The sequence below is a fragment of the Lynx canadensis genome, chromosome C2 (assembly GCF_007474595.2).
Source record: "Lynx canadensis isolate LIC74 chromosome C2, mLynCan4.pri.v2, whole genome shotgun sequence".
Taxonomy (NCBI): domain Eukaryota; kingdom Metazoa; phylum Chordata; class Mammalia; order Carnivora; family Felidae; genus Lynx; species Lynx canadensis.
The window spans coordinates 100,723,565-100,750,357 of NC_044311.2; the positions used below are offsets into that span (position 1 = coordinate 100,723,565).

The 26,793-nt window shown below is 42.0% G+C and overlaps 2 protein-coding genes and 1 long non-coding RNA gene across 7 annotated transcripts in view; 1 reads left to right on the forward strand and 2 right to left on the reverse strand.

The window, feature by feature from the left end:
- The window catches only part of PHLDB2 (pleckstrin homology like domain family B member 2), a 235,671-nt gene extending 222,863 nt beyond the window's left edge, over positions 1-12,808 (reverse strand). For all 3 annotated transcript variants that reach the window (XM_030328599.1, XM_030328598.1, XM_030328596.1), the window contains exon 1: positions 12,588-12,808. The gene's annotated coding sequence lies outside the window, so the exon portion shown is untranslated. The remainder of the gene's footprint in view (positions 1-12,587) is intronic.
- Positions 4,418-26,793, forward strand: part of LOC115523020 — a 33,194-nt gene continuing 10,818 nt past the window's right edge. The window contains exons 1-2 of one of the 2 annotated variants that reach the window (XR_003971618.1): positions 4,418-4,721; positions 5,773-6,003. This is a non-coding gene — a long non-coding RNA (uncharacterized LOC115523020). The remainder of the gene's footprint in view (positions 4,722-5,772; positions 6,004-26,793) is intronic. The other variant, XR_003971617.1, reaches the window with a different exon arrangement.
- The window catches only part of PLCXD2 (phosphatidylinositol specific phospholipase C X domain containing 2), a 50,790-nt gene continuing 42,376 nt past the window's right edge, over positions 18,380-26,793 (reverse strand). For both annotated transcript variants that reach the window (XM_030328602.1, XM_030328603.1), the window contains exon 5: positions 18,380-24,622. In XM_030328602.1, coding sequence (XP_030184462.1) covers positions 24,463-24,622 — 160 coding nt within the window. In that variant the 3' untranslated portion in view covers positions 18,380-24,462. The remainder of the gene's footprint in view (positions 24,623-26,793) is intronic.

Sequence of the window (26,793 nt, forward strand, 5' to 3'; positions counted from 1 at the left end):
TGATGAATAATTAGGCTTTTTTCAGAATTTTCTGCTATAAACAAGCCTTATACAGATATATGTGTACTGTGGGAAGTTTCTAATGCATCCTTTTATTATTGTCTAAAAGTAAGTCCTAGAAGTGAATTTGCTAAGTCAAAAATTACCCACATTAAGACATTTTTATGATTTGACAAGCTGCCCTTAAAAAAGGGGGTTGCAGCAGTCGGCACTTGTACCATCTCAGTGTGTGAAAGTAACCTGTTTCCCACTTGCCCACCAATACGTTGTGTTACCCTAACTTTGCCAATCTCATGAAAAAGGAAATGCCATCTTATTGTTTAACTTGCCTTTATTTTCATTTTTAGCGTGGCTAAACAGCTCTTCAAATGATTATAGGTTATTTATCTTTCTTTTTTTTGTGAACCGCCAGTTCATTTTCTGCCTAGCTTTCTACTGAGACAGTGCCTCTGGCTGGTATGGATTTGTAAGTACTCTTTGGGGATAGTAACCTTTTGCCTGTCATTTATATTGCAAATATACTTTCCTGTTCACTGTTTCTATTTTTACCTTTCCTTATATGTAAAAGGAGTTTTAAGTTATTTAGTTTTTAAGTATTAGTATTTATGTGGTCAAATCTATCCTAATTAACTTTTACATATATTTTTCCCTCCAGTGGATGAAAGAGTGAAACCAACATGTAAGTTGGCCCATGAAGAGTGTGATTTATGATCTGAGTTTCGAAAAGAATCAGACAACTCCACAATCTCTTGGCCCAATTTCAGGAAATGGATGCATTATTTAAGATGGTGAACATTTTCACTTACACACTAAAGATTTACCCAAACCAACTTAAGAAGATTGGGAAGGATTTCCAACCTTCCAACCCAGGTTAGGTTGAAAGCTACTAAGCCCACCCTTCTACCGTATGTCCTGCTTCAGACATGCGGTGTTAAAGTTGGAGTTGGAGTTCGATGTTAATGGAGGCCATTGGGATGGGTGCTGGTAAGGTTATCCCTCTCCTTAAACCTTGAGCTTCCAAACTGGTGCCAGCTGCTGACGTCACAAGACTTCTCTGCTGTTTCTCTAATGTGTTGTTCTGTGTTTCTATTTAAGGTTGCTCCCAGGATATATGGAAATTCAGGTCATAGCTGAGTAGAGATCAGATTCATAACAAGACAGTTCGCCAGGCAAATTTCCCCAGTGTTCGCGAGAGCTTGTGAGGCCTGGGCTGCAGAGAATGATTCTAAATTGAAGCTCCAAGTTCAAGGAATGTGAATGAGGCATAGACTCTATTTTAGGGTAAAGTTTTAGTTCTTCCTGTTCCTGCCTTTCAGTTAGAAGGATCGCTCTGGACCTTCCTCTTACCTTCCTTCTCCAGGGAATCAAATCTGCCACAGTCATGACTACCACAGCTATCTCTACTCTTGCATTTTTTTCTTCTTAGGATATTCAGACAAATTTCTAAAAGGAAGCAGCCTTCTCTTTGAAGTCTGAATTCTTGAAAAGGAAGGATGCAAATACAAATTTCCTTTTCTTTAAAACACCACTTGGACCTCAACTTCTTTGAAGGTCTTCTTGAGCATCCATCTAGAACTTTTCTGTGGTATATTCAATTATCACTGTCCCTATAGCCTCATATATACATTGATGTGCTGGCTCCTTATTGGTTCATTTGCCCTATGAAATGTTTGTCCTCCTCAGGGCAAAACTGTGAGCTACTCATTTCTGTATCTATAGCACGTAACACAGTGTGAAGCATATATTAGGAACTCTATAAATGTCTTTTTATTGGATCTGTGTTAGAATAATAGAAAATGTTTGATTCCAACATGCTGTTATGACCTTGGCTCGGGGAAAGTGGGAGTTAATAGCTTCTGATACAAATTTATATGAAAAATAGCAGTATCCCAGTGGGAATTAGGTTAGATAGTCATTCAAAAAGGAAAAATGGTGACCTTCAGATAATCCCTTTAGGGGAACAGCCAAAAACTGAGCATAACCAGACATGGTCAGAGAGCCTGTCTGCGAAATAGGAGAAAAAAATTTGGAGAGTGGGCTAAGCACACAGTGCAACCAAATAACACTTAGGCCATTGTATCCATTGACCAGCTTACTCAAATTTCATTGGTGAATCTTTTTTAAAAATCATATTAAATAATACGCTAATGAGATATAAAATCTGGCATGCCAAGGGTTACTTGAAGATATGAAATTCAATATACGGATTCATTTAGATATCTCAAAGGAATGTTTTACATGCCAAACCTTCTTATAGTGTGCCTTTTCTAAAAATGATCAAAATGTGTTGCAGCAATTTTAGAGAAGGGCTATGCTATCAATAGAAGTCATTTAAGCCCATGTTTTGAACAGACATTTGCTAATTAATTCCAGAAATTAAACAAGTACCTAGATTTGTGTAACGTACATCCAGGAATAGTTCAGATAACGGATTTTTCTTCCTGCACAACTGATCTAATGCCTTTCTCATATTAAAATTCTTTCCATACATTGCACACATGTACACACGCACACAACTTGTAAATTATTTTAGGTTTACTGCAATTACGTTAAAACACTTGTTGCCCCCAAATGCCTGAAGATTTATAGTATGAAAGTCTCTTCGGTTTAAAATGCTGCCTCTTTGCCTTTCAGACTATTGGGCAGTAAAAAATGGGATTATAGGAACAGTCTCTGCATTTTCTGGAAAGTCTCCACAGGATAAGCCCCTCCTTAACTTCACTACCTGGCAGAGTCTTGGGCACAGATAGAATACTTATGGACTCTGGCTCCCCTGACTATGTGCTTAGTGAGGACTATGGGTAGGTATAAGAATGGCCAGATGACTTTTTGAAAGTAGGAAAACAGCATTATATTGCTTCTGAAATGGTTTTTCTCTTACTAGAAAACTGACAGGGCTGGAGAATCCAGTCCCATATTGGGAATTCAGTTCAAGAAATGATGGTGTGCTCACTGGCTCCGTAGAAGAACCTGTGACAGGACTCACCGGGGCTTTGTTACTTGGTCACTTTGTCACATGCATTAGAGAATGCATGGGGTTGTCTCTTGTTTCAGCACTTGACTGTTTTCTTTAGTGTTTGTTTTTAATTCCATGAAGTCTGTGTTTGAGCTACATTTGACATTGATAATGCTTCTTGGAATTATGGGCCATTTTGGTTTTCTGGCCTCATTAAGAGGTAGTCCATGTTTGAATCATAAGCTTATTTTCTTCCCATCCCACCTTACCTGAATGCATTTGGTGGGCAACCCAAGGGTGACTTTTGCTATTTGGTTGTTTGTTTTGTGGCTTCTAAAAAGTGAGCCTAGGGGCACCTGGGTGGCTCAGGAGGTTAAGCGTCCGACTTCGGCTCAGGTCATGATCTCGAGGTTCATGAGTTTGAGCCCGGTGTCGGGCTCTGTGCTGACAGCTCAGAGCCTGGAGCCAGCTTCAGATTCTGTGTCTCCTCTCTCTGTCCCTCCCCTGCTCATGCTCAGTCTCTCTCTCAAAAAAATAAAATAAAATAAAATAAAATAAAATAAAATAAAATAAAACAAAAATAAAAATAAAATATAAAGTGAGTCTAGCCAATATGGTTGTGGACAGTATCAGCTACACATTGCTGTGTTACCCATCCCTTTCCCCAAGAGACCACCTTAGAAGAAGTCAATTAGATACTAGAAATGGAGTCAAATATTAGAAATACACACTGAGAAAGTGTGTAGATGCAGTAACATTTCTGTTGAGTACAACAGAAAATCACTTGAGGACCCTGCCAGGAAGTCAGTCTATTCTTACTGAACTCACGGTGTTCCCTTATCACCTGGAAAATTACCAGATATCCCTTGGTGATCATAATTGAGGTTGACTTTCCCTCTCTCATCTTTTCTTTTGTTTTATGTTTACTTATTTATTTTTGAGAAAGAGAGAGTGAGTGGGGGAGGGGCAGAGAGAGAGGGAGACAGAGAATCCTCCCTCCAGAGAGGGAGACAAGACAGCGCAGAGCCTGATGCAGAGCTCCGTGTCACAACCTTGAGATCATGACCTGAGCGAAAATCCAGGGTAAGAAGCTTAACCAACTGAGCCACCCAGGCGGCCTTCTCATCTTTAAAAAGGGACAAAAATGGGCAACAAAGTGACGCAGCTTCCTACTGAAAGCCTGAGACCATTGATGCCTAATTTCTTTCAGTGCTTTCCTGTTGGGGCCAGAAGTTCTTCGCCATTACTTGTGAGTGTGGTTCTTCAGGGCCTTAGAGCTCCCCAGGTGTGGGTCCCAACTGACAAGTAAACCCATGTGGGCCATGACGCTGCATGCTTTCTTTACCAGCACTTCCAGTCACGCCTTGGTGCTTGGTGCTTGGTGCTCGGTGCAATTAGCTCTTTCCTTTGAATAGTCCTGCCCTGGGCTGCTTTCTCCTTGTCACAGTGAGCAAGCATTATTCTTTCCTTTTTATGGGAGAAATAGAGCAGAGAGGAGTGAAATAACCCCAGAGGTGAAAAAATAAAAATTATCCATGCTTGGAACGGGACGTCCTAATTCTGTCAGTCATCCCGATGACTATTTCTGTGGAATATAAGAGGGAAACCAGCGTGTCTCCCAGGAAAACTGCCCTTTCAGTCCAGGGCCTCAGGGAAGATCTTTGATGCATTCTTCTTCCTTGTGCCCTCTCTTCATTACACATAGCCTTTCATGAAGCTTACAAGAAGGGACATGAGCACAGGCGCCCAGTTTGCAACAACCTGGGTGAGTAACCCTGGGCAGGGCAGCCGGGAGGGGACTCCGGGAGGGGCAGGAGGATGAGAATGATCCCACGATTCAGAGCCAACTTGCAGCTCTCCCAGAGTCCTTGACCATTGTTTTGTGAACTTAAGAAGAAGTGCCGATCTGTCCCTCACTCTTCCGCCTTTTGCTTGTAATGTCACCAACGCACACAGTTCCATCTGACTCACTGCCATGTTTCTGTAACCTTGGGCAATCATGTCACCTTTAAGGACTTTTGTTTGTTTACAAAGGGAGGATAATAGTCATGACCGCCTGCTCGCTGGAGCGCACATTAGTGACAGGTGTGGCAAAGCTGAGTGTCAGTGCCGGGTTTGGTGGCAGCTGGACAAGAGAACTCAGAGGTGCTTGCCTCCAATTTTCCAGCTGAGTGGGCTTCTTCTCCAGAAAATATCGATGCCCACCCTCTCTGATCTTATAACAACCTCGGACTTTCGTTCCTGAGATCTTTGTAGCGGTTTCTCACACCTCCCAGTTCACACGCCTGAGAGGTAGGGAAAGTGGCTCAAGAGAAATAAAAACCATATGTGTATTTTCTTTTTAATTTTTTAAAAATGTTTATTTTTGAGAGAGATAGAGAGAGCATGAGCACGGAAGGCGCAGAGAGAGACACACACACAGAATCCAAAGCAGGCTCCAGGCTCTGAACTGTCAGCACAGAGCCCGATGCAGGGCTCAAACTCACAAACTGTGAGATCGTGACCTGAGCTGAAGTTGGACGTTCAACCGACTGAGCCATTGAGGTGCCCAATGTATTTTCTTTCTTTTTTTTTTTTTTTTTTTACTGTTTATTTATTTTTGACAGAGAGAGAGAGACAGAGCATGAGCGGAGGAGGGGCTGAGAGAGGGGGAGACACAGAATCGGAAGCAGGCTCCAGGCTCTGAGCTGTCAGCACAGCTGACAGACCGCGAGTTCATGACCTGAGCTGAAGTCGGATGCTCAACCGACTGAGCCACCCAGGCACCCCCCAGCGTATTTTCTTTTGAAAAGAACTGTCAATCTTAACTTTTCTAGTTTTTCCTAGAAGATGGAATATTACAACTAGAGGAGACCATAAAAAAAAATACATGCCGACCTCCTTATCTCCATTAAAAAAAAAAAGAAAAAAGAAGAAAGGTAATTGAGGCCAAGCGAGCTGAAGTGATCTGCTCAGTGTGGCACCGTCAGCTGCAGCAGTAACAGAATCAGACAAAACCAGTCTCCTATCTGCTGTGCTCTTCTGTTACTGCACGTCCAGAGAGCAAGGTACCTTCAACGCACCGTTCCCTCCACACCATAGGTTGATACTTCTCGTCCTTTCTTTAGCCATCTCTGGCAATGACAAAGTCTTTTTCTTTTTTTAAAATCACTCTCTCTACAGGGGCACCTGGGTGGCTCAGTGGGTTAAGCGTCCAACTCTTTATTTATCATGACACTCAGGTCCTGATCTCACAGTTCTTGAGTTCGGGCTCTGCATTGACAGCGTGGAGCCTGCTTGGGATTCTCTCTCTCCCTCTCTCTGTCTGCTTCTCCCCACTCTCTCACACTCTCTTAAAATAAATAAATTTAAAAAAAAGATAAATCACTTTCTCTACAAAATCTCCGTCATCTACCAATTTATTACCATCAATGAATATTTATTGAGAACTCGTAATCTTCAGACTACTGTACAAATAATTAAAAGTACACATACACACACACACACACACACAGACCCAAACAGGGGACTGTAAGGAGGCTGTGGTTTGGCTCACTTGATAAATGAAAAACCTTCAAGATTATTTAATCTTGTCTCGAAAATAGTGCCTAATATGTTTCTCGGAAAGAGTAAGTGACTCTAGCAGAACTGAGGATGACCCATTGATGACCCATCAATGAATGTTTGTGGTTATTCACAGGGAAGATGCAGAGAGTAAAGAATCAGAACTGAGTCACCACCAAGAAGTTCAAAACCCACAGAGCAAAATACTGGTGGAGTCAGGACCAGAATGCCTCTGTTGGGCTATGTTTTATGTTCTATTGTTTGGACTACGAGTTACCAAAACAGCTACATTGTATAATAATACCTCTTATCGAGGGCTTTTCCATCTTGCAGAGAGAAACAAAATGAGATGAATTTTTGAAGTGAACAGTCAGATTTCGGGAAGTCTAGCCATTGGTTCTTCCCTATACTCAGGATTCCGGTCCAGCAAATAAAGCTAAATTTTGTGGAATACATATACTTGAACTTGAGGGCAAATCTTTTCAGGATTGAAGGATGGACCTTCTTCGGGTCATAGAGAACCTACCATCTGTTCCTTCACTGCAACATCCTTGCTTGGCCTCTGTGTGGTCTCTGGGTTTTTGTTTGTTTGTTTGTTTGCTTGTTTTTGTTTTTGTTTTGCAACTTGTTCACTTACTAACCACAAGCTTCCAGCTGCTTATACTGTGAAATCTAATGAGATTACAATAAAGCAGGCCCCATGCACAGCCGTCATTATGCAGAAAGACACAAGAGCCTCAGCTAAACACACCATAAAGGGTTTATCTTAAGATATGAATCCTTGAAAACATCAGCTCAGCGATGACAAAAAGTTCTGCCTAGAGTTCTCTGCAGGAAATATTTTTGATATTGTTTTGACTTTAGGAAAAGAAAAACAACTAGACTTTGTGGGGGTTACCTAAGTGCACAGTGAAACTGCAAATTCAGACTGAATCCTGTCCTCCAAATACAGAGTTCTTATGTGGAAACAATCTCATTTTCATTTTGCTTTCTGGGAAACCCTCCAAGGCACCGTGAACTGCCAGCTTTTTGTGACCTTCAGTTTCCTAACTGCTCCCAAGGGAAACTTGACCTTGGAACTGTGGAGAGGAGGGGAACAAGTTGGCGTGGAACAGGGCAGAGGTTTCATTCTCTCTGTTTGCTCATTTCCCAGAGCATATGGGTTCTCCTGCACCCTTAGAGCCTCTGAGGGCAAGGAGATGGGGACAAAAAGTGCAATGCAAATGCACATTAACCCCAATGCAAGGACACATACAAGACTGTCACATGGGATGGAGACTCAGATGGCCAGCTGGGAGCAGTTCCCAGTGAAGCATTAGGAATAAGAAAACATTCGGCCACCTGCAGATGCACAACTGATACAGGGCTCCCTGACTCCTCAGAGCATCGTAGGACCGAAATGAAGTTCCTAAGTCACAAGAAAGCTTCCTGTAACGTTAGCTGGCTTCCATAGGTATCGGGGACACACCCATGACAGATTCCCGATTTGAAGAAGGACTTTCTTGGGTTTCCTATCATTTGGCAACTTCTTGACTCACAAGATACCATCTGGTCATAGAGTTAACCAAGAGAGGAACTGTGTATATCAAGAGACGCTATGGGGGCCCTGTAGCCCCTACCTACATATACTGTCCTATAGGCATATAGCCAATGAGAGGAGAGTGGTTTCTTAGCTTTTTCCCAGCAAGAATTCCTTCCATCTCTTTCTTTGCTTATGGGCACATGGGTTGAACAAATTTGCCTTTAAGGCAGATTTTATTAAGTATCAAGTAGTATCTTCATTTCCATTACTCAATGAAAATCTAATTAGAGTAACATTACCACACTGACCTGATAGAATCTCCACCCAAAGCAAGGCGATCAACATTTGAGTAGGTCTCTGAAGCCTGAGAACAGGCTATGTAGTCAGTTGGCATTTTTAATTTCTGAAAATAGCTTGTATTGTCCCATTCGCACCATTTGTAAGCCTGAAGGATCCAGGGAACTGCTTGCTTGTTAGAAAAAAAAGAGAGCAAAGCCTATAGGACTTGTTAGCAGAGTGATTCTGAGAGAGCAGTCACCTTTATGGAGTCTTAGGTTCCTTATCTGAAAGGATGTCGTTTTACCATGACACCCTTCTTACAGGGTTATGATGAAATTAAATAAAACCAGACTAGAAACTTTCGACATATTCAACTTTCCCAAAGAGAGAAATTTGCAGAAATAAAAAATCTGGGTACAATAAGTGAAAAAGTTTGTCTCTGTGTTACATTTAAATCAAACAAATAAACAAAACAATGTTCGCAAACCAGGAGAAAGGACAGTTTTCTTTTTCACAGTTTCAGAAAGGGATGGAAAAACTGATGTAAGGGCAATTGTGTGTGTGTGTGTGTGTGTGTGTGTGTTTTCTTGTTACTTTCCTGGAGGAGAGGAAAACCACTGTGATGTTGAGTGTTATGCCTGTATGGGATCAAGAATGCCTGGCTGAGGGAGTCATAAATATGTGCCCTGAGGATCCAAGCTAATAATTTACAAAGGACTCCGTACTCTTTTACCCTTAGAATACAAATAGTATAGACACTGCTGAGTATTTTTCCCAAAACAGAGTGCCAAAGAACATGGGTTTTGGCCAGGCAGACCCCAACTCAAATTTCACCTCATCTTACTACCTGTCCAATATACAAGAACTGAGCAAATTGCGTAAGTTTCTTATAAGGATTAGATTTTTTAAAAGGTAGATAAAAAGGCAGGAGTTCATTTCCTGCACGTCATAGGCACTGGTTAAAGGTGAAATGTTGTTATGCGTCCTCATATTTCAGCTTCAACTTTTCCTCTTTATCCTAATGTTTTAGTTAGCAAAAATGATAGCATGTGAATACAATTCTTGTGGGGTCAGCTGCATCAGGAAAGGGTACTTAGCGGCCTTGGCAATGCGATCTCTATTTGTAATGCCTTTGCTATCACACGCTTAAGTATGAGGTGGGTCTGGAAAAAGAAGAAATTCTTTGTTCAAAGATATTCAGCCAACCACATTTCACGATGGCACTTCTTTATCTTGATCTTGTAAATGCTCAGGAATTGTGGCTGCTTTGGAATTTCTGCCAGACAGCTAATAGAAGTTTTAGGATGTATCCAAACAAAAGCAAAATGGAGGTTGGGAGAAAAGGGAGATTTGCTGCTGTGCCTTACTGGTTCACTGCTTGAATGACAGCTGTCAGCCATTTGGACTCCAAGCTGACATGGGCCTCTTTGGGCTGCAGATACTGGGAACCTCGATATGATAGATTGTTGAAGGTTCCTCTTGCTTTAAGCCTCTTTCTGCCCAAATCCCTTGGATTTAGATGAGTAGAGATTAGCTAAGGTGAAGTGAAATTGTAATTATTAATTTTCGTTCCCAGAGAAGGACTGGAATGGTGTCATTTGTTTCCCTGGAAATAGTTCAAATGTTGTACTTAAGTTGGGGCTCATGTGTTTGAGTCTCTGGAATAGAAAGGGGCAGAGATCTAACCTGAAAATTCCCTCGGTTTACTTAAGAAATATCCAGGACTGGGGGCACCTGGGTGGCTCAGTCGGTTGGGCGGCCGACTTCGGTTCATGTCACGATCTCACAGTCCATGAGTTGAGCCCTGCGTCGGGCTCTGTGCTGACAGCTCAGAGCCTGGAGCCTCTTTAGTTTCTGTGTCTCCCTCGCTCTCTGCCTCTCCCCCACTCGCACTCTGTCTCTGTCTCTCCCTCTCAAAAATAAATAAACATTAAAAGAAAGAAAGAATGAAAGAAAGGGGAAAAAAAAAAAGAAATATCTGGGACTGGAAAGACTGCAGTGACTGTCACTCCTGGAACTGGGAACACTTCCCTCTGCTCCCAGCCCGTTGTTCCCTTTACTTGCTCTTGCAGAAGGTCTAGTCTAGTCCATGCTGCCATTTTGGTAATAGTGGTACCCAGCTGCCCTCGGGCATGGCACATCCAAGGGCCAGTGGAAAACCTCTGGCTTTGTTAGTCAGCCTTGCTTTCCTAGGTGACTGCCCTCTCAACACCCACACACCCACAATTTATGTTCCTGCATGTGCTTAACTCCACGACTGCCTTGGAAAAGCATTGGATAGGGAATGAGGCAGGATTTGGTAGAATCCTGGCTCAGCTTATGACTGAGTAAACATGGGCAAATTAATTAACTTCTGGGTTCAGGGCACCTGGGTGGCTCAGTCGGATGAGCGTCTGACTTCGGCCCAGGTCATGATCTCACAGTTTGTGGGTCGGGCCCCATGTCAGGCTAACTGCCCACTTTGGATGCTCTGTCCCCCTCTCTTCTGCCCCTCTCCCACATATTCTCTCTCTCTCTCAAAAATAAATAAACATTGAATTGACTTCTGAGTTTTCATTTCCCGACTTGTAAAAGGACTAATACTGTCTATCTAGTTTAGTCAATCCCGAGAATAACCTCCCCCTACCTAATATCCAATATGCATGAAATGGGAAGAAAAGCTGGATATATTCTCAAGGGCCACCAGTGTTTTGGCCTATTCCAGATGCTGCAGAGAAAGGACAGATAAGACCTATCTGTTTCTAAGGCAGCCTAAGGGATTGTGGGTAAATCTGGCCAATGCATTGGAATGCTCTGGCACACTTTCCCCAGTTCCAAACCACCTCCATCACATGCATTATCTACAAACGTTCTCTGGAAACCAGCCAGACACACACTTAACATTTTACAGAGTTAATATCTTCACAGAAATGTATCAGTTACCATAATTCTTCACCACATTCCTGGGAGTTAGCCACAGACTCAGCCCAAATCACACATGGGATTTGTGTCCAGGCCACCCTCTGCAGTGGCTTACACTCCTGCATCTAGTTAACTTCCCGAGCCACATAAAAATTCCGGCCACAAACCGCACCAAAGGGGATTCACTTCAGTTCCATAAATGATTGACAAAAATACTGTCAAACATTACCTTGTTGAATAAATTGCCCGATCCCTCTCCTAAAGGGAATTCAGAAAAATAGGGCTTCTCTTTCACCATACTTCTAAAAGTGGAAGAGCTAGGAACCATTGCACAGACCTGACAAGTATATGGGTAACAATATGACAACATTTCTGGAGGGGTTGTATTCAGATCTAAATGTTTATTTAAAATAACATATTTTTGGAATGTGTAGACTTGAAAGAAAAATTCCATGTTTTTTGATGATTACTTAATAATCTTATCCCCCCTCAAGAATCACTCGCTAACTTGTTCTATAGTCAATTTTTTCTCTCTAAACCTCCAGAAGTAAGGGAAGCTTCTTCAAAATCACAAGCTCTTATGCCTGAGGTGACATCAGGTATTCAGTTTGTTCATGAGTCTCGTTCGTGTTCATTTATTGTTGAGCTAGGAAGGAGCCCGTGGCATTTACTACTCTGTGTAGGATAAAAATGTCTCTGGTCAGCTATCACTGCAGAGAACAGTTATCTTCTACATTGCCTTGTGTCTCTTCTATAGAGATAGGCATGGGCTTTAGCAGTCTTCTGTCAAAGTTAGGAAACAGCCTTTCATCAGTAAATGATTGACCTGGCCAGCCTGGGTGATAAGCTTAGGTAAACAGACTTGATTCTGCTCCAGCAATTTGAAGACTTTTAACTCCTTAGGTTCCAGAGCCGAATAATGCACATGGCTTTCTGGGAAATCCTATCGCTCGAGTTCGAAAGCTTTTTGCATAGACAGTGTGTTCCTCAGATTTATAATGCAAACTGTCCTGGTATATCTTGAAAGTGGAAAGAACTTATGCCAGCAAAATCTGGAACAAAACCATGTTTGAAGAGTCATAACTAATGGAAGAATTTCATGAAATCACAAATACAATTTTTATGACGAAAGAGAAAACTTTCTAAACCTTTGAAATATGTAGAGGAAACACAACAATTTTCAAAAGGGAAAGAAGATGGAAGAAAAATACAACCCACTTTGCAGAACACGTTGGTGGACGAATGATTGAATTCTCTCAGCATGCACCCACAACTAACACGTCTCCTTCAGTAGACCATCATCAGAGACGCTCTGGCTACAAGGCTGGGCAAAATGCCTGTTTTGTGATCTTGAGAGAAAGGCCCATGACCAGACAGATCACCTACCTTGATTGCTGCTTTTGGAATCTGGACTCTTCTCTCAACTTCCTTCCTGACTCAGCAGTGGTGTCCCACAACTGTTCCAATCCTGGCCGAAGAGTTTGGGACGATGGTAAGAAGCATCAACACAGGATTTCACTTTTTCTCAAGCACAAAATCAAGGTGTTCCCCTCCATTTCCTTTCCCGCTTTCACTGGCCCCTGCGGACAGTGGTCACGAGCTGCAACTTGCTTGCAAGCAGGTATGTTGACAGATGTGAAGGAGGGAACCTGTGCTGGTTTCAGCTGCCTGGTCTGGCCAATCACTACAGACCAGTCCAGGCTCTCAGTCCTGCTCAAGCCCAACCAGCGATCTGGATGACAGAATCAGATAGCAGCACTGCAGGGGAAGAAAGCAGATTTGTTAGCTATTGACTATCCAGAAAAGCAGTGACCTTTCTACAGGATCTGTGAAGTAGACAGGTATATATGGGAGAAAAATACCTTTTATTTCACTTCTTTTTCCTGTAGCAATCTCAGAATGCAATTTCAAGGTCATTTTAACAAATCTCTCATTTAATAGAATTTCTTCTATTGAATTCCTGTCTGGTGAGAATCATTTGGAAATTCCTTGAACAAATATGGCTGCCGCTTACTTGCACCTTGAAATTTTATTCCTATTTTATAGATGAGGGAACAGAAGCTCAAAGGGGTAATAGTTATGCAAGGAGTAGGTGCTTAAATCAGGATTCGAACTCACTATTCTAAAACCAGTACCAATGTCCAATGTCCATACACTTTCCATAGTACTCTGTGGTAGACTGAAGAGGCCCCAAAGATGTCTATGTCTGAATTCTTAGAACCTGTGAATATGTCACCTTTCGTGGTAAAAGGGACTCTGTAGATGGATCAAGTTAAGAATTTGGAGATGGAGATTGGTTATCTTGGGTTGTCCATGTGGGCCCAGTATATCACAGGGGCGCCTCAGAAGATGCTAGGATCAAAGGAGACGTGGTGACAGGAGTGGAGTCAGAGAGAGATTGAAGATGCCACGCTACTGGCTTTGAAGAAGTCAGGAAGGGCCCCTGGCCAAAGAAGGTGCCGAAAAGGCAAGGAAATGAGTTTTCCTCTAGAACCTCCAGAAAGAACACTGTCCTGCTGGCCCATTTTAGACTTCTGACTGTAGACTTGAAAGGTAATACATTTGTATTGTGTTGCTGTAAGCCACTCAGCTTGTGATGACTTATAGCAGCAATAGAAAACTGGGAGAGCCAGAAATATTCTGCCTGATGGTGAGCTCTACCTTCTTGAAACGGCAACTCATGGCTCTAGTTCTTTTTTGAACATCAGGCACTCAGGGGGGCAGTTGCAAATGATGGGGAAGGACCCTGGGAGGAGACTCAGAGACCAGTTCCAGGCACTACCTCAGACCAGTCATTTATCTCTGGCTTTTAGTTTTCTCTCTTGTAATATTAGCACCTGGACAAATTTTCTTTGGTCCCTTTTACATCTAAATTCATGAGATTCTCGGTTAAGCGTCCAACTGTGGCTCAGGTCATGATCTCATGGTTCGTGGTTTCGAGCCCCACATCAGGCTCTGTGCTGACAGCATGGAGCCTAGAGCCTGTTTCAGGTCCTGTGTTTCCCTCTTTCTCTCTGTCTCTCCCTCACTTGTGTTCTCTTTCTCTCTCAAAAATAGGTAAACTTAAAAAAATTAAAAAAAATTAAATTCATAAGATTCTAATATCTCAGTCATACAACAATTCAAAAATAATTGAAGATATCCCCATCATGTTTCTCTTGGTATTTTTTAGTTTATTTTTTTGTAATTTTATTTATTATGAGAGAGAGAGCAAGGGAGGCTCAGAGAGGTAGAGAGAATGAATCCCAAGTGTGGGGCTGGAACTCTCGAATTGTGAGATTATCACCTGAGCTGACATCAAGAGTCAGATGCTTAACCGATTGAGCCACCCAGGCTCCCCTTTCTCAGTCTTTTCTAAACACAACATCCCCAGTTCTCATGTGACACCACTTCTAGACCCTTCGCCCTCCTAGCTGCCTTTCTCTGAAAAGGCTCCAATCTGTCCACCTCCTTCTGAAATGTGTTGTTTGGACTCGTGTGGGATACCCAGCCATGCCTCCATATCTGCTCCTGTGCCTGGTTTCTTCCATCTCCCGCTGCCCTCTCTTGCTAGAGCCCATCTGACTCTCATTCTTTGGGGTCTTTTGGACTTGCTTAGTCTGTTCCTTTTTATCTTCTTTTATCCAACCTTACCTCTTGAAAGAGAGCATCCATAATCAACAAATTCATATGAGTCTTAATTTAGTTCATTTTTTAAATAGGAAAGACCAAAATCTTCTAGAGCTAGCCTATGTCAGCCATCTTTGCTTGCTTAACAACCTTGAAATGATAGTTAATTCTCACAAATATTTGAAAGACAGTGGTATGTAAATTTCTTAGAATCATAGATTCCTTTGAGAGTCTGATGAGAGCTATGGATTCTCTATTAGAAAGGTGTGCTCATAGTTCATAGTTTCAAATTATTTTTTACTTTTTTGAGAAAGAGAGAGAGAGAGAGCAGAGGGGGAAGAGGGGCAGGGGTGCGTGGGGAGAGAGAAAGAGATAGAGATGAGAGAGAGAGAGAGAGAGAGAGAAAGAGAGAGAGAGAATCCCAAGCAGGCTCCATGCCCCGCGTGGAACCCAATGTGGGGCCCAATCCCATGACTGTGAGATCATGACCTCAGCTGAAATCAAGAGTAGGACACTCAACTGACTGAACCACCCAGGTGGTCCAGTTCCAAAATTTTGTATGTCATGTCAGGGCATTCTGGCACCAATGAAATAGACCACTGAACCCTCTGACGTGTGGCAGGTTAGTTCTAAACCTGCAAGGTTGTTAGGGAAGGGGGGAGCTTTTGCAAAAGGCAGTCTACTGTCTTCTTCCAGATCCATTTATACTTCATGGAGGCCTACAAATGAGACTCCCGGGCCCAGATTGAGCAAACACCCATTAAGCGTCAAAGCAGGAAAGTCTTTAGGCCACAAAACAGAGAGGTTAAACAAAGAATAGCTTTCGGTGGCCTTCTTTTGCAATAAGAGCTCTGCTTCTTAGGGCCTTTCTCCACAGGATAAGTCCCATTCTTTAGACACCAGGCCCCTTAGATTAAAGCCATCTGCTTGCCTAAGGCTTCTCTCAGTTGCATGACGCTACTGGACAGAGGCTGACAATTCTGTGTCCCCTTTCCCCACCCATGCTTTCCAAAAACACTGCCCAGCTGTGCAAACACCCTGGTCTGACTAGCACTTTTGTTTAACTGGCACTTGCCCAGGCCATCCAGGGTGAGGTTTGAGGCACATGGGCTTTGGACACTGTTCCTCCCTTGCAACCTTCTACCCTCTCTGAGAATGAAAGGTTTCAAGTCTTAAAGATAATAACAATCCTTCAGTCACAGTGAGCAGATTTGCAGAGGGATAAACAAAAAAACATACTGCTGATCAAGAATTCCTTTGGGGAGAAAAAAAAAAAACAACAAAAATCCAGAGCATTCAGGCATTCTAACCTCAGGGATTCACAGAAGAGGACTCACTTTCCAAGTCAAAGAAGCAGGGTCTGGTCTCTGCGTTGCACGTATCTCCAGCGCAGCCATCTGTAGGACTAAGTGACTCGGGCACCTTTCTCCTGCCACACTGGATGGCACGGAGAGAGGGCATGGACTGGGCACAGACTTCTACAGGAGACATTGAGAGTCTCCTTATGAAAGAAGAGGTGGTTTTCTAGCTCAAATAGCACTCTGTTTATATACTTATTTACTTAGTTAAGGATGTTTGAAAGAGCATGGCCAAATCCAATTCTTGACAAAAGCGTGCAGTGGAATCAACTATGGTGGTTTTCAGCCTGGAAAGGATCATAAACAAAGGCCATTCCCATAGCTTCACACTGGAATTTTTTTAAAAACTTAAGGAAATTTTATATCACTGTTGAAAAACCCAGTATCACTTGCCATAGAGAGAAGGTAACCATAAAAGAAAGAAAATGCACACAAAATTATATTAAATGTTATCTGGATATTACTGGCCTTTTTGGGGTTGTTGTTTTTGCTAGAAAAACAAGGGTTAGAGAGTTTTCGTCACTGAGACTTTCCTCTCCACTAATCAGGATGATTAAGTGATTGATGATATAAATTCTATTCAAAGCTATGACCATCGTCCCCCTCACATCATCTGGCACACCACCAGTGGTGGGAACCCTACTTACTCTCAGAGCAGTGCACAGATAGTCCAGTGATTGTGTAACTTTCTCTTTCACTCTCTGAATTTATCTGCTTTCCTTCTTATTAATTAGCTCCTGCTAAGTCATTAGCAATAAACACAAGAGTTAGTAGTCAACCGTGTTGAAGGGATTGTGCCAGGTACTCTTTGGAGGGGGTGGGTGCAAAGTCACTACCCCCAATACCAAGACTATTCTTGAGAGTTTACTGTGTGCCAGGCTCTGTGCTGAAATGTTTTCTGTATAGTGTCTTATGTAGACTTCTCAAAAACCCATCAGAGCAGGTATTAGTAGTCCTATATCCTGTATATTTAGAGATGTTAGTTTTGTTTAGAGTTATACAGTCGGGATGTGATAGAGCCGGGATAGAAACACAGGGCTATGCGTCTCTGAAATGCCTGTTGCCCCAGCTCCTGTACTCAATAGAATGTTCATAAGCTAGTTGTACTATGAAAAATTAATTTGTACATAATATACGCGCTCCATTTTCACAGAGGCAATGTTTCAACCCAAGTGTGTGTTCAGAAATTGAGGCAGTAGTCTTTGCAAATACACCACGTGGATGTTGGGACTCAGACCTATCTCCATCATGCCATTTTCTACTAAAAGCCAATGGGGATGACTGAAAGTGGTGCTTATGAAAGCCCATCAGAAGACCATATGGTAGGGGTGCCTGGGTGGCTCAGTCGGTTAAGCATCCGACTTCGGCTCAGGTCATGATCTCACGGTCCGTGAGTTCGAGCCCCATGTCGGGCTCTGTGCTGACAGCTCAGAGCCTGGATCCTGCTTCGGATTCTGTGTCTCCCTCTCTCTCTGACCCTCCCCCATTCATGCTCTGTCTCAAAAATAAATAAACATTAAAAAAAATTAAAAAAAAAAAGACCATATGGTAGATTTACTAACCATGACTAAAAGTACAGGTGAAAAATCTATGATGTGTTCTTCGATTGCTATGTTAACTTGAACAGAAATAGAATCGTCCCTAATTTGCTGCTGTAACATTCAACTATGTGAAATGAATGATTACTTAGAATTACCTTCATCTCTGCTAAATTCATACACAGGTGTTTCACCAGAGCCTGTTATTTTTGCAGGGCATAGGGCAAAAAGAGAAAGTCACTGAAATTAAGTGGGCTCAGGCATTCTACTAAAAAGAAATTAGGAATGAAGAAAATATTGGAATCTTCCTTGCCAACAGGTTGGATGCCCACTCTAATCTCTGCATTGTTTTATCTCGGTGCTTGGCAATCACTCAGAATAACATGGGCTCACCATGGTGGTCAGGTGAGAATATGGATGCAGGACCTGGCCCAAGCCTAGCAGAAATGAAGTGCTGAGGGCAAAGCTTAGAAAAGGATGGGTGACAAGATTGGGTGCACATTTCGTGCACGGCTCATCTTGGGGACTGCAGGTGTGGTCAGCTGATTCCAATATGTCTTCATCCAAAGTCGTATACTAAGATATTGGATTGACACTGGGTCTATAACCTTTAAAAAAAAAAAAAAGATCAGAAGTGGGCCAACAATAAAATGTACAGAGAAACAAGGAAACATGCCTGCTAAAGCTTTATATTTATTATTAGGTTTAAGCCTATTTAGGTCGTTCAAATAAAATACAAGAAAAGACATAATGTCATCATACCTATTAAATTGTTTTTTCACAGTTAAAATGAGGTAATCTGGCTTTACAATGTTTTAGGTTGAATTAAGCAGAATAATCCAGGTTACAAGAAAGAAGGAGAGATATATTTGAACAATTACTTCCTCGGAGGGAAGAAGCCAAGTGAAACGTGTGTGAATAAGATAATTAAGCCACAAAATACATTTCAGAGTACCAAGCAGCATATAAGTTAAGTACCAAACTTAACTCTAACCTTAAAATTGGTACAATTTACTATTCTGATTTTATTACTTTTTGTTACTTAACTTAGCAAACAGCATGCACTGTAATATAAAACAAGCATAGAGGTCAAGATAGTAAGTCACATATCATATCTGAATTGACCAAGACTTATTTTCACTATGACAACCTCTGTATTTTCTAATTGCTGATCGGCGAGGTTAAGTATAACAGTTGGCATATACACAATACAAACACTGCCCACACAGTCTGTATGTGACGCTTATTAACATAGGGGTGCAAACTAGTAAGTATAATAGCAGCAAGGTACCGCCGTGCCTAGAATATGTTCTAAGATTTATCATGTTGATACTACAGATTCATGACTGAAGTGTTACTAGTGCTATAAAGCAATAACATATGTTAAACTGCAAATATACAAAGCAACGGAAGGCCTATCTGACTTCAAAGTGCTGTGCTTCTCATTGGGCTCCAAGCTTGTGAGCATGCCCCTGCGATTTGAATGAAGTATTGGCCCCGAGTTCTGGGCCCCAACCAGATTGTGTATGTGTGTGTGTGTGTGCGCGCGCACGCGTGCATGCACGCACACATGTGTGTGTCGGGGTCAGAATTACGCATTTGGGACCAGTAAGGAGCAATAAAAACCACTGTGACAGGAGTGGGCTTGGGCCTCATTGAATGTGTGTGTCTATTTGGATGAATTTCACCGGTATTCTGTTATTAACAGTAATCAGCAGATGATCAAGGATGGCCAAGAGGAGAGGAGAGAGTGGTATTCTGTGCAGATCAGAAGGAATGAGAAGGAAAATGCCTCTAGACTATTGAGGTTATCTCAAGATTGTGGGATTGGATTCCCAGCAAAGAGAAGAAAAATATTTTATCCAAACTATGTGGCTTAGAAAGGAGTTTGAAAAGTACTAAGAATAAGTGTCGTTGGAGAAAAGACCAGAACACGGTATCCACTGCAGGATAGAAAGAGTTATCTTAGAATATTTTCTGAGCATTTAAGACTGTGCTATTTCAACACCACCAATAGCATTTTGTACTGTATTCTTCCAGGTTAAGGGCCAGTTCAGCAATATAGTACCTTTCGTGTCACTATTTCTCCTAGGAAGCTGAGGAAGCCAGAAGGTAAGAAGATAGTAAGTCTCTTGGGAGAGTAAAGAGCTGTTCATTACCATTTGGAGTTAGGGTGAAGTTTCCAGCTAAATCACTTATCACCTAATCAATTCACTCCTGTGTGTCCCAAGGCAACATTTCTGAGTGACAAAGCCATGATGGCAAACACTAGGAAGCAGTCTGAGGCCGAGGGCCGAGGACTACTGCAAAGTTAGTGGAATTGAGAGGGACAACCATGCTCTATGCCACACAGAACAAACTTCCTGTTCGTATGGACATTTGACGTGATCAATTTCTGTGCACTTCCTTTTGGCATAACATGACTGCTTAGCATGCATTTGGGAAAGCCCCCTCTTGGGAACTCAAGTGTGTCAGCAGATTTCATTCAGCTCTATTCATCTCACTATACGGATCACTACGGAGCCAGTGTTGCACCAGCTGTCGTCCTAGACCACACTTTTGAGAAATGAACCCAAAAAGCATTTCTTCACACACGCCACACGAGGAAGAATTACCATAACTGCACACCTCACTCCCTGAGTATAAGGCATTTAATTTAATCCTAAGGGACCTGACATTTTGGGGAGCTAGTTGACCAAGGTTTTCAGAACATCACTAAGGTACCCGAAAACATCTTTATTGCAGACTAAGGAACCGAGGTGGATTTAGCACAGCGTTGCTTACTTGCTCAGCCACGAGAGAGAAGTCTCATGCCTGTGCCCCACTCATTAGGCTGTTCCATTTCCCAGAACCTAACAATAAAAATCTGCAGTCAGCCAATAAAGAACATTCCAAAAACTTCAACTGGGCCATGAATTCATTCTGTAAGACAGCCTGAATTTGTGTAGCCCTACTGCGTCCACGAAAAGAAATCGTTTCATTTCCGTCGTAATTTCTTCTGTTTCTCCACCTTTAGCTTAGCACTAAGCTTTCTCGCCAGGTTGTAATGATGTCTCTTTGGGGAGCACTTTCTTATGGCAGGATTCAGAAAAACAGAAACAGAAAATCCTGACACACCATAAAACTGCATTTAATTCTAGAAGGCTCCACTTCATTGTCTTCTTGAACAGAAACATAACCTTTGTGATGTGAATATGAGGTCATGAAAGGAGAGCCAGGATTCTTAACCTTGGTCATGACCTGGGATCAGATCTTGTGCTTTTGAGTCTATATAAAAATCCTGGGTTTGGACTGTGGCTCAACTATTTTCAAGAATTCAGGGGTCTGGTCTCAGTGTTAAGGAAAATAAATTACTAGAGAGTCTAATACAGCATATATATCATTTTTGGTGGGGCATGACACCCTTAGGTCTGTCAATATTTTAAAAATTAATCCTCAATAATTTATCATTCCCTTCCATCAATTCCATCTTGACTTCTCTCTCCAACCCTAAGGATATCTTTTCTGCCCATGAAACCGCAGTGGTATCTCTAATAGGCTCCAAGTTCAACCCTTTAAACATTGCTCCAATCTAACTGAAACCTGCGATTGTCCCCTTTGCCACAAAGCCATGGAAATGTGGCAAATGGTCTAGGGAGTTCATGAAAAACCATTTGGAGTTACCATTTCAGAATCACTATGGCCTACATTTCAGGATAACTATGGCCCCAAATCCTATGAAACTAAAGCCCTCTTTGGCTCAATCAAGTAGCTTTTTCGTTGATCTTGAAGTTAATTCTGAGAAAGTATGGTAGGCTTGTTTGATCTCGTGAGAGTGAATGATGCGGTTGGGTCAACCATTTTTATTGTTGGCAGTTGTAGAATGAGTCATAGAACTAAAGTCTCCTCTCCCTCTGTCCCGTCACTGAGTCTTCTTCTTGGCCTCATGTCCAAGAGCAGAATGCATATATCCTTTGCATTATATCAAACAACTTTTTCCTGGAGCAGAGATTCTGCCAAGTCAAGGTGTTTATCAAGGGCGAACTGCCAATAATCCTCCTATCTCCCAGAACTCTTGTGTAGAATTTCAAAATGCAAGCCAGGCTGGCAACCCAAAACAGTATGAAGGAGTGAACACCTGCATGTGCCACATAGAGTAGGACTCCACGCACACGTCCTTGGGACCATTTTCTGTGCTTCTGTGTCACGCTTGATGTCTTTCCTCTTACTATGCAAACACTGAGGTGCACTTCAGTGTTACAACCCAAGTGAAGTGCAGTTATGTATCTTAAGACGAAAGGAACAAAAATCAAGTAAACATTTCACTGAACAGTCAGCAGCCCTTGGGTGTCACTGGCATCCTCTGTAGACACCCTGCCAACATACCTGGCCTCGTAGCACCAAGCACCTGGACAAAGCTGAGGCTCAAATAAAACAGAGCAGAATAATTCTCCTCTTGCCTCCTGATCTCTTTGCCAAGTAACAAAGGGTTAAAAGAGGGGAAATGACCTAGTCCCTAGCAATTGACCAAGAGTTAAAAAGAAGACCAACTGAAACAATGAGACCACAAATAAAACCCTGAGGGGTGGCCAGGAATTTCAGAGCTTGTCACTGGGGTTTAATATTAGAATTGAAGAAAAGTTGAGAAAGTGAGGGCACTTCCTTTCTTACCCCTTTCCAGAGAAGGCCCCCCAAAATTTGATGATACAATCCCAGGAACCTCTTTGGAGAGGGGGCTCAAATGCAAGAACAGGAAAAGTTAGACCAGATTTTCCCAGAGGCATTTGTGTTGTGGCCCTCCTCAAACTGCAGAAGCTGGAGGTCAGGGATTAAATTATTTTACAGACAGTAGAGGCTGGAAGACCAAGATTTGGGGGTGTGCTTTTGGTAGCTCACCCTGGATACCCGCCATTGCAGGAGACATGTAAGATCCAGCTGTGAGCATGGAAGAATAGAAATGGGAAGCTCCCGGGGGGGTGGCCTAACAGTCTTCACACATACACACATCCATCCAGGATTCCACGTTTATTTTTCCTTCTTAAGAATCCAGATGCTGACATTTCCTTACGGATCCTCAGACAGTCCTGAGGAGCCTCCGTATGTACACACTCCATGCCCAGTTTTCTTTCCAGCTCCTTCCTTTTCAACCTTCTACTGGAGAGTCTTCCTCAAGAACTGAGAGTTCTTCATGACCCATTGTATCTTCTGACCCAGTGCGTGGCCTGGCAGTGGCTTCTCAAGTCTGGACCACACCCACGCATGAACACTGTCCCAGCATGACTGGGGGAGCTGGGAATATCTGTAGCTGAGTCAGAGGTCACTCACAGTGCTGAAATGCACGGTCCTATTGAAGGGAGAAAGATCAGGGCGGCATCGGGCCTGGGTGAAAAGAGTTCAGGAAGCTCCTTTGTGAGTGCTCTTGAGGTGAGAAGCACTGAAGATACTTAATCTATAAATAAATAAGTGGATAAATAAATAAATAAATAAATAAAACACAAGAGGACTCTTTATAGATAAGTACCTCTTACCAATTAAAAAAAAAATCCCCCTTGAGTTTCAAAGCCCTCATGCAGTGGTGATTAGCAGGCTCAGAACAACCTGCAAAAAGGAGAACAATCAAGACACAAACTGGAAAAGTTCCCACACTGGGTATTTCTCACTTGATGACCCACAAGTCATCCTAAATGTCCCCGAGGTAGTCTTGTTTTCAAGGAGTTACAGAACAGCTCCCAACCCACTTGGAGCTTCCTCATTAAATCCATTGCACTTTCCCATGCTTCCTGTGTCTGCCTCCCCGGTGTCACAGACAAGGCGCCTTCCATTAGCGTTGTGTCTCACAGCACAGACCGAGTCCTAGGCAGATGACAAGGAAATGCGATTCCAAGATCTGGCTTGAAGATCCCACTCTTCAAAAAGGACTTTGCCAAAATGATGCAGGAGTTTACCTGGCAGCCATTTTGGGGAAAGCTACAGATTTAAACCAAAGAAATCGGGCGTGCAGCAAACATGCATGTCTATCTCCTGTTGGGCCCCACACTGAAAGGATCTTCCACCACTGTTCCTTTCACTTTTAAAAAGGGGCCAATAGAAATAGAAAGGGATCAATGTTTTAAAACTGGGAAACACATTTCTGATACCAAAGGCAGTACGTATTGTTTATCTAAAGAATGAAGGTGACCAGTTCCCAAGCATAAGCTATGGAAGAACAGATTATGGCTGGTACAGCCTGGTGATAAAGAAGTCTTACTCTCTCAGGGAAGAAGTGGTGACATTCAACATGCCAGAGAGAGCTGGTGCTTGGCCCTTTTTCCCCTCAAAGCCTCGGGTTGATGTTAGGGCCACCCCATAGGGCCATCCACACCTGCAATGAGCCATTACTTTGACTAAGGATGCCTTTCTGATTCATCTCCTCACAGGCTCAAATACAACATCCTGGAAGAAAACAGGAAACTGGGCCAATTACGGGACACTCAATGGAACCTGGAGACTCCATTTCCATATTACATCCAACATCATGAGCCACTGGGGAGACCTTGACCTTGATCACATGAGATATGCTTCTTCCCTTGGACTTAAGTTTTAGTCTCATTTGGGAAAAATGCAATTAAAATCTCTGTAGTTTAATCCAAATGGCCCTATGAAGAAGGGAAAACACCCTCCTCCTCCTACTTCCCCATCACTGCCCAGGGACCATCCTAACAGGAAACCCTTCAGAACTCTGGCCTGGATCAACAAAGTCAACATTAAGTTAAATAAATTAAAAAAAAAAAAATCAAATCAGCATTTAGCCAAAGCTCTATCCTCCTGTAGGAGGTCGTTCAATTCAATGACAGTAGTGGCAAAGTCCACCAGGTCCACGAAGTCCGATGTGATGATGTTGACACCCATGGCTCCGGGCTTCTGGGTTTTCACCCAGTCCAGGATGGCAGGAAGATTCCTGCACAGAAGAGAGAGCAGGGAGCAGAGTTTAAAAGGACTCTTCCAGAAACAGAAATAAGACGTTTCCATTAATGTAACACAAGTATGTCAATAAAAGCACAAGCCCCCAGAAGTCCATCTGTTTAAACTTTGTATCTCTTTGAGGGATGGAGTGATGTCAACTCCAACAGAGAATTGTACTTTCAAGGTTTCTGCGCTGGAAGACAAGATTATTTGCCGCAAGCACCAAAGAAACAGCCATGTCAATGGGACCTTGAAAGACTAAGATCAAGACCTAATTCTTGTCAGGCTCTTTAATTATTTTTAACATGAAAAAGTTCAAACATATTGATTGCAACACTGAAAGAAATTTATAGTAAGTGCATCCACCATCTAGCTTCCAGCACTAACATTTTACAGCACTTGCCACATAACCGTCCATCGACCCACCACTCTATCCTTCCATCAAAATATCTTACATTTTTGACAAGTTCCAACTGCACAGATATATACACATGCCCTAACGCCTCAGTATGCATCTCATTAAGGAGGATTCAATATCTGTTTTAATTTGTTTCTCTTTTGACATAAACTTGCATCCAATAAAATGCACAAATCTTACATGTAACCTAGTTGAGTTGTGACAAATGTAAACACATAATACATACCCCGTGTCAAGGTACACAAAGAACATTGCCAGCATGCCAGAAGGTTCCTGTATGTACCTTCCTCATCAATCCCTGTCCACATCCTCCCAGAGGCAACAGTTGTCATAACTTTTGTCCTACCATTGATTAAATTTGCCTGTTCTAGAACTTCATGCAAGTTCACGCACTCTGTATTTTTTGTGTGAGGTTCTTTGACTAAGCATTCTGGTTTTGGATTCATCTGTGTTGCTATATACGCCAGTAGTCTGTTCTCCTTTTTAATCACTGCAGTATTCCACTGCATGAATACAGTAGGTTGTTTATCCATTTTCTTATTGATGAATAAATGGGAAGCTACTTGTTTTTAGATATTGTGGATAAAACTGTTATGAATATTCTTATCTAAGTCTTTTTGTGAACATTTATTTTCATTTCTTTTGGATAAGTACCAACACCTGAAATTGCTTTATTATACGGGAGGTTTACATTTAGTTTTATAAGAAACTTCCAGATCTTTCCCCAAAGAGGTCGTTCCATTATATATTCCCAGCAACAAAATATGAGACTTCCGGTTGCTTCAGAGCCTCACCAACATTGGCACGATTAGTCTTTTTAATTTTAGCTATTCTAGTGGGTATGTAAAAATATATGACAGTGTTTCAGTTTGCATTCTTTTGATGAAGAATGAGGCTGAGCAGTTTGTAATGTGCTTATTGGCCATTTGTATGTCTGCTTTTTGAAGTTCTTGTTCAATTCTTCTACGTATTCTTTTTTTTTCTTTTTTCTTTTAATTGTTGAGCTGTAGAAGTTATTTATATATTCTAGATGCTAGTATTTTCTCAGATATGCTTTTTGATATTTTATCCTTGCCCATATGTTGCCTATTAATTTTCTCAGTGGCATATTTTGGTGATTTGAATTCCTTGATTTTAATGGAGTCTAACTCATCAATTTTTCTCTTATAATTTAGGTGACCTATCTAGGAAACTTTTGCCTAGTCCCAAGTCACAAAAATATTTTCCTGTTTTCTTCTATAAGCTTTATGGTTTTAGCTTTCCTGTTAGATCAAAGATCTACCTCCAGCTAATTTTCATGTATGGTATGAAGGAGGTGGTCAGGGTTCACTTTCCCATCTGTATATACAGTTACTCCAGTAGTATGTGTGGCTTCTTAATGGACCAGTGCTTACTCAGTGGTCTCACAAACACAGCCTGCGAGTTACATTGTACAATTTGAGGGTTTTCTATGTGATAGCCAGAATGTTTTGTCCAAAGCAGCTCACAATTTAGTGACATAAACAAATGACAACAATTTAATGTGATGCCTTCTGTATTAGCAGGAAATGGAAATATCATGAGTGGTACAGAAACTTCATAGCTTTGCATCATGGGAAAAATAGCTCACTGAATACCTGATAAGCTGAGAAGACCGTGAGGAAGACAAAAACCGTGGCTTACATTTTGGTTAAGGGACTGGGGATTTTTTAGGAAGAATTTGCTCTAGGCAAAAATTGAAAATAAGTTCATCTTAGTGGACTTCTTTC